Source organism: Oncorhynchus gorbuscha, linkage group LG20, assembly GCF_021184085.1.
Source record: "Oncorhynchus gorbuscha isolate QuinsamMale2020 ecotype Even-year linkage group LG20, OgorEven_v1.0, whole genome shotgun sequence".
NCBI classification, from domain to species: domain Eukaryota; kingdom Metazoa; phylum Chordata; class Actinopteri; order Salmoniformes; family Salmonidae; genus Oncorhynchus; species Oncorhynchus gorbuscha.
The window spans coordinates 7,338,811-7,347,142 of NC_060192.1; the positions used below are offsets into that span (position 1 = coordinate 7,338,811).

Genomic DNA, 8,332 nt, shown 5'->3' on the forward strand with positions numbered 1-8,332 from the left:
CCAGGTGATGAGGCCAGTGAACGTGAAGGCTATGGCTCGGTGGGCAGGTCACATCCCCCCAGACTTAGTGGCAGACATGGATGCCATTGACACAAGGCTGCCACCCCAGAGCCAAGCCACCGAGCTATGGACAGCCTGACCCACAGGTCCTCAACAACACACAGGCGGTCACACACACACACATGGTTTTGCTGATGTAAATCTCATGTCCTCTCTCTGATGAGTTTCGTTTAAGGGGGAAACTTTAAAACTCCTGTAACAGGCCTACATATGAAAGGACGGCCCTGGTTAGTCTAGCAGAAGAGCCACCAATCCTCAATGTCTAGATTACTGTTGATCAACTGTTTCTACTACAGAACGAATCAACGTTGGTTCTGTCTACTTCCGTATTTAGACATCCATGAATAGAAAGACAGATAGAAAGTGTCAGCGCCCGGAACAATGGTCAGTATGATCTCTCTCAGGAAAGACAACAACATCAACCAAAAGTCTGCTGACTGCGCAGTCAGGCTGAAGTCAAAAGGGAGGCCCGTGTTTGTTCTCTAGACCTCATAGATCTGAATAAGTGCCAGATCTGCTGGTAGAGCTTAGGAAGGAGTCTGGCTTGGAGGGAAAAGGCCTTTCCTGTTTGTGTAGAATGAAAATGTTGATCCATGCTGTTAATGCAATTTCTATAAAATCACTTTGATGCCCTGAAATAAACAGTCCACATCTGTGTTGCATGAAATTGAGCAATACAGTATTCTATGCACCAAAAAACTGTTCTCTGGGAGAGCTCCTAATATGTTGATGCTTGTAAATGTATCAAAACTATGCTTACTCAAAATTGTAAAGTTTGAGACTTTACTGACATAGCCAACGCATATACCGATTTGACTAGTTAGCTGGCAAGGTTGATACTGTCCGAGGCCGACTAGTTTCGTGTTGACTGAGCAGCTTGTTGCTAGAGAACGACGAATCACTATTTTTGCTCATTTCTATCTCCGCCAACGATCGACTTCTTTTATCCGACCGTCCATTCTTACACAGATACTTCGAGTTAAAAAAATAACTTTGATATAAAACGTGTTTACAGTGGTATGTCGTAGATTTTGTCCCTTTATCCAAAATAATCCATATGATAACGGATATTTATCGAATCCGCAGTTTATAGTTCGATATGGGTGTAACGGCGGAAGGATACGTGACTGAAAGGTATAAATACCACAGCCCTTTGTTTGCGAGAACAGAGTCGTTTGCTGAAGACAGAGATTCAAGAACACCGGTGGCTCATTTTCTTCCTGTAAGTAGGGTATTGTCCAAAATAAGCACGAATGACTAAACATTTCTCAGACATTTAATTTCAGCTTGATGTATATTTCGAACTTAGTGCTTTTCCATTCGTATTGTGCTTGTACAAGCATACGTCGACGTTAGCCAGTCAGACCAGCTAATTTTCTAGTTTACGTTAGCTACTGCAACTAGCTTGTTTAAGTAGAAATATAGCTGACTGTATGGTGGTAACTTGACTAGCTAAAAAAGGTGTGTAACAGTGATTATTTACTATTGATAGCCTTCACCTTTATTCGACTTAGCTAAATAGCTAACGTTTATTTGAGCCGCCATTCAAATAGTGACTAATTTAATGTGAAACACAGCTCGTGAACTAAACCCAACTTGAACATATTTCTTTATTTGGCTAAACGGGCATTAAATGATTAACTTAATTTCAGTTAGGCCTAATGTTAGGATTATGAGAACTTAATTTGTTATTAACAGAACGTTAAATGCGTGTCGACGAAAAAATGAAATGGCTGCTCCATAGAATTTCCAAATGTTCAACCAGGTTGTCCGTACTTGAGGACTATGGGATTATAAAATACATTTTAGAAATGGGCGGGGTTTAGGGCTGTGTGGCGTGTTAACAAGTGACGACCCGAGATGGTTCTAAAATGGTGGCACCTGGAGCCTGCTGATGTGAACGTCAGCCGAGTACTGCCCCCAATGGGAGGCTCTCCGTTGCCCTATTTTGAAATTCGCCCACGAAATTGATATGAACACTAGATTGACACCTACAGTTTGAATCATGTATAGCCTGTTTAATTGTTTATCAGAAATTGCTTTTAGTCTTGGTAGCAGTTTATTCTAATATATTTATTTTTTATCTTCCTTAGTGTCAAGATGCAGATCTTTGTGAAGACACTTACCGGCAAGACCATCACCCTAGAGGTCGAGCCCAGTGACACCATCGAGAACGTCAAGGCCAAGATCCAGGACAAGGAGGGCATCCCCCCTGACCAGCAGCGCTTGATCTTCGCTGGCAAGCAGCTGGAAGATGGTCGCACTCTCTCCGACTACAACATCCAGAAGGAGTCCACCCTCCATCTTGTGCTCCGTCTGAGGGGAGGTATGCAGATCTTCGTGAAGACCCTTACCGGCAAGACCATCACCCTGGAGGTTGAGCCCAGTGACACCATTGAGAACGTCAAGGCCAAGATCCAGGACAAAGAGGGCATCCCCCCAGACCAGCAGCGCTTGATCTTCGCCGGCAAGCAGCTGGAAGATGGTCGCACTCTCTCCGACTACAACATCCAGAAGGAGTCCACCCTCCATCTTGTGCTCCGTCTGAGGGGAGGTATGCAGATCTTTGTGAAGACCCTTACCGGCAAGACCATCACCCTGGAGGTCGAGCCCAGTGACACCATCGAGAACGTCAAGGCCAAGATCCAGGACAAGGAGGGAATCCCCCCTGACCAGCAGCGCTTGATCTTCGCTGGCAAGCAGCTGGAAGATGGTCGCACTCTCTCCGACTACAACATCCAGAAGGAGTCCACCCTCCATCTTGTGCTCCGTCTGAGGGGAGGTATGCAGATCTTTGTGAAGACCCTTACCGGCAAGACCATCACCCTGGAGGTCGAGCCCAGTGACACCATCGAGAACGTCAAGGCCAAGATCCAGGACAAGGAGGGAATCCCCCCTGACCAGCAGCGCTTGATCTTCGCTGGCAAGCAGCTGGAAGATGGTCGCACACTCTCTGACTACAACATCCAGAAGGAGTCCACTCTTCACCTGGTCCTGCGTCTCCGTGGTGGCAACTAAGCAGCTTCTCCTCTGCTCTTAACGATGTCTCATCTTAATCTCCAATCCCACAAATTGACCGCTTCCCTCTAACCCCACCCTCTGACTTTCCCCGCTCCCCTAACCTCTCATCCCAGCTCTTCATTCCTTTAAATTTCAATAAAGTTCAAGCATTCCTGATATCATTGTCTTTTGAAGTGAAATATTTGCCTCGTGCTTTTAGAGGTGTGAGTTCAATACTATTCAATAATTCATTTCAACTTTTGAAGTTCTGTGGCACAGTTGGAGGTAGTACTTCATTGTAAATAGATGGGCTGGTCACAGTGTAATGGATGTACATAACACATTGCAGTCAAGGGATGTCTGTAAATACCTATGGAGGTAATTGACACTTTAGAACTACCACTTGTACTTGTACAGTCATTCAAAAATTAAAGATTAGTTTACATTAAACCTGGAAAGATGTTTTCACAGGACTGTAGGCACTGAATAGCTATAGTAAAGTCATTCATACTACAAGATGCCCCTGTAGCTGAAACTCACTGCAGACTGCATCTCCCATTAAGGTAATTTGTCAATAGATTAAAAGTAATTCTTAGTGCTTATATGCAGCTCTAGGAAAATTAATAGACTACTGCAAAAGTAATTGTCTGGTTAAACAACATGTCAGTTTAAACTACTGACAATTCACAGTGAAATTGTGGAGGATCGGTGATGGTCTGGGAGTGCTTCAGCCAGGCTGGAATCGGGATTTGTTTTTGAACACATGAATCAAGCCAGGTACGCAGTTATCCTGGAAGAACTTGCTTCCTTCTGCTCTGACAATGTTCCCCAACAAACCCGGGCTGCTTGAATTTTTGCGCCCAGGAGTTACCTAGTCACCCAACATTGTGAGAGACTGGAGAACATGCCAAGACGCATGAAGCTGTGATTGAAAATCAGGGTTACACCACCATATCTTAATATCTGAACTCTTCCTAAATTAAACCATTTAACAATTTAGCTTATTTTCTTTGCATTTAAGTTCTGACATTATCTTTTGTTCTGACCAGTTGTCATTTTCTGCAAATAAATGCTCTAAATCACATTTTTATTTGGGAGAAATGTCAGTTGATAGAACAAAACATTTTTAATTTTACGCAAACATACCTATAAATAAAATCAGAGAAACTGATCATTTTGAGGTGAGCTCTTAATTTTTTCCAGAGCTGTAGATGTTCATTAAGTCCAGTAGACATGAGGGCTTTAACCCCAGAAATGCTCACCTCAGAAAGCCCCTTGCATTAGGAAGAGCAGGATGCCACTGGACTGAGGGGAGATGCATGTAGACCATGTCACCTTCCTCCAGCCATAGAGACAATGCATTAGTTATATATCACCTATATGAACCTGAAGTAGTAGACTCTTACTCGTGCTGTGAAGATACCAGGCATCTGAAGAGAAGCAAGGAGAAGTGAGCACAGTCCATCTCATAGACACTGACTAATGTTAACTGTAGCTAGATTCAGTGTGTAGATTAATTTGGTCACTGGTCAGCTTATTCATTATTTTTTATTTTATTTCACCTTTATTTAACCAGGTAGGCTAGTTGACAACAAGTTCTCATTTGCAACTGCGACCTGGCCAAGATAAAGCATAGCAGTGTGAACAGACAACACAGTTACACATGGAGTAAACAATTAACAAGTCAATAACACAGTAGAAAAAAAGAGGAGTCTATATACATTGTGTGCAAAAGGCATGAGGAGGTAGGCGAATAATTACAATTTTGCAGATTAACACTGGAGTGATAAATGATCAGATGGTCATGTACAGGTAGAGATATTGGTGTGCAAAAGAGCAGAAAAGTAAATAAATAAAAACAGTATGGGGATGAGGTAGGTAAAAATGGGTGGGCTATTTACCGATAGACTATGTACAGCTGCAGCGATCGGTTAGCTGCTCAGATAGCAGATGTTTGAAGTTGGTGAGGGAGATAAAAGTCTCCAACTTCAGCAATTTTTGCAATTCTTTCCAGTCACAGGCAGCAGAGAACTGGAACGAAAGGCGGCCAAATGAGGTGTTGGCTTTAGGGATGATCAGTGAGATACACCTGCTGGAGCACGTGCTACGGATGGGTGTTGCCATCGTGACCAGTGAACTGAGATAAGGCGGAGCTTTACCTAGCATGGACTTGTAGATGACCTGGAGCCAGTGGGTCTGGAGGCGAATATGTAGCGAGGGCCAGCCGACTAGAGCATACAAGTCGCAGTGGTGGGTGGTATAAGGTGCTTTAGTGACAAAACGGATGGCACTGTGATAAACTGCATCCAGTTTGCTGAGTAGAGTGTTGGAAGCAATTTTGTAGATGACATCGCCGAAGTCGAGGATCGGTAGGATAGTCAGTTTTACTAGGGTAAGTTTGGCGGCGTGAGTGAAGGAGGCTTTGTTGCGGAATAGAAAGCTGACTCTTGATTTGATTTTCGATTGGAGATGTTTGATATGAGTCTGGAAGGAGAGTTTACAGTCTAGCCAGACACCTAGGTACTTATAGATGTCCACATATTCAAGGTCGGAACCATCCAGGGTGGTGATGCTGGTCAGGCGTGCGGGTGCAGGCAGCGAACGGTTGAAAAGCATGCATTTGGTTTTACTAGCGTTTAAGAGCAGTTGGAGGCCACGGAAGGAGTGTTGTATGGCATTGAAGCTCGTTTGGAGGTTAGATAGCACAGTGTCCAAGGACGGGCCAGAAGTATATAGAATGGTGTCGTCTGCGTAAAGGTGGATCAGGGAATCGCCCGCAGCAAGAGCAACATCATTGATATATACAGAGAAAAGAGTCGGCCCGAGAATTGAACCCTGTGGCACCCCCATAGAGACTGCCAGAGGACCGGACAGCATGCCCTCCGATTTGACACACTGAACTCTGTCTGCAAAGTAATTGGTGAACCAGGCAAGGCAGTCATCCGAAAAACCGAGGCTACTGAGTCTGCCGATAAGAATATGGTGATTGACAGAGTCGAAAGCCTTGGCAAGGTCGATGAAGACGGCTGCACAGTATTGTCTTTTATCGAAGGCGGTTATGATATCGTTTAGTACCTTGAGCGTGGCTGAGGTGCACCTGTGACCGGCTCGGAAACCAGATTGCACAGCGGAGAAGGTACGGTGGGATTCGAGATGGTCAGTGACCTGTTTGTTGACTTGGCTTTCGAGGACCTTAGATAGGCAGGGCAGGATGGATATAGGTCTGTAACAGTTTGGGTCCAGGGTGTCTCCCCCTTTCTCCAGCTAGTCCACCTTTTTCTCCTGGGGCTGTAATTGTCTTAGTGGCGCTCAGTACCTCTCTGAGAGCCGTCACCTCCTTTTTCTGCTCCTCCACCTCCCTCACTGGCTGTCATTCTGGCACCCATGGCAGTCATTACATAAGAGAGGAACGTGAGTTAATTTGTCTCATAAACTTCATTTAACTCAAATATATATTTGCTCTTATCATTATCTGCATTCTCTGTGTCCAGCTTGCCAACTTAGTTTTTTAGGAACTGCACTTCATTCTTGGTGATTCCCAGATCTGTTGTTAGTACCATCGCCATGTTTGTCTGCTCTTCCACCTCCCCCTCACTGTCCCCCAGTCAGGTCTCACATGTTCCTCAACTCCACTCTCTGCACCACCAACATGTCTCTCAGCTCTCTCAGCTCAGCCCAAATGTCAGGTGGTGGTGGTGGTTTGGCTGTTCGTTTGTTTCCGGGACATCTCTGCAACTTCAGTCTTTCGGCTATCAAGTCCTCTCGTTCTGCTCTCTCCCTCAGTCTTGTCAGTCTCTCTGACCCCTCCACTCTCTCCCCGAGTCCATGTCCCTGAGCCCATGTCCCAGACAGGCAAAACAGCAGCAGAAATGACACTATAAAGAAATGTACACAACGTCTTTACACAACGTGATAGAAAATGTGAAACAGTGTCAGGACTCTGATAAAGAAACACTGGGTGAGCTGACCTCATAGCAGGTCATTAAACTAAAGGCTGTTGGAGAAGCTCTCTTCGACACCAGAAAGTTAGTAGATCAAGTGCTAAGAGCAGTTAATTATTCATTTATAATGATTCATCAATATGGCCAATATGAGTTTTGCTTTAGTACATTAGTTTACAGTGGACGGGAAAAGTACACAATTGTCATACTTGAGTAAAAGTAAAGATACATTAATAAAAAATGACTAGAGTAAAAGTACTACTTGAGTAAAAGACTAAAAGTATTTGGGTTTTAATTAAATGTACTTAAGTATCAAAAGTAAATGTAATTGAAGTAAAGTAAATATAAATAGTAAAGTACAGATACCCCAAAAAACTACTTACGTAATACTTTAAGTATTTTTACTTAATTATTTTGCTAGTTTATGGCTTTAATGATGTCCCATGTTTGACTGCTTTTAGTGTCTTAAAACTATTTAATTTGAGTGGTCTACAATGTAATTTTTTGTATCTGTATTTTATATTGTCAACTATTGTATCATTTGTGGAGTGAAACTTTGTTTATCTAACTCTTTTTCAAATGTGTTTTAATAGAATACCTGTTCTACAAACCAGATTAAACCCTATTGAATGGTAATCCCCAAAACATTTGAGCTATGTTCTCTCCTCCCCTCACTCACTTCTCCCCTTCTCTCCTCCTGTCTCACCCTCCTCTGCTTTCAAATGAGGCTGGAAAATATGTTGTCTTTTCATTTTTATACAGATGAGTAGAAGAACAAGGACAAGAACAACACACACATCAGAAAGATTATTTCATTTGAGCACTTTGTCCAGCATCATTATTGGTAACCCTGGACAAGTGCTATAGAGCAGTTTACTTTGGGCTAGAAGATAAAGCATGCTGCAGGACTAAAATAAGAGCTGGCCTTGACCTAGTAGGCTACTGCTGTTTCCAGTTCTTAGCCAGTTACAAGTTTACCTGTACGTTTTTGTCATAAATAAGAGTTAGCGTTTTTTCTTTGAGCTGAATCAAAAAATAATCATCAATTCCAATATTGCCAGCTACACAAGTAGTGAATTCACCTCACTAACTTGGGTAAAATTGATTTTTTTGCATTTGACCTGAAAAGCCCGCGCTGTCGTTTGAAAATGCAGGATTGGTCCAACCAAACATCCAAACTAGCTAATATAACAGCCGTAAATCAAGTTGATTTTTGAAAATTATATAATGGTCCAATTGCAAAAGAGTAAATATTGATTGACACATCATCTGTTTGAAATACACCCAATTGGGTTTAAAGGAAGGCGGGCTCATTCAGGGGCCTATATTAT

At 43.1% G+C, this 8,332-nt stretch overlaps 1 protein-coding gene across 1 annotated transcript; it reads left to right on the forward strand.

Annotated features, from left to right (window-relative positions):
* Window positions 1-1,164: 1,164 nt before the first annotated feature.
* Window positions 1,165-3,237, forward strand: LOC124007424 (polyubiquitin-B). The gene is made up of 2 exons (XM_046317972.1): window positions 1,165-1,282; window positions 2,154-3,237. Exon 2 carries the CDS (start codon window positions 2,161-2,163, stop codon window positions 3,076-3,078), a length of 918 nt encoding a protein of 305 aa, XP_046173928.1. The 5' UTR covers window positions 1,165-1,282; window positions 2,154-2,160; the 3' UTR covers window positions 3,079-3,237.
* Window positions 3,238-8,332: the final 5,095 nt, after the last annotated feature.

What these genes read in the sequence shown, in the direction of transcription:
- LOC124007424 (XM_046317972.1), top strand. Translation starts at nt 2,161, where the DNA reads ATGCAGATCTTTGTGAAGACACTTACCGGCAAGACCATCACCCTAGAG.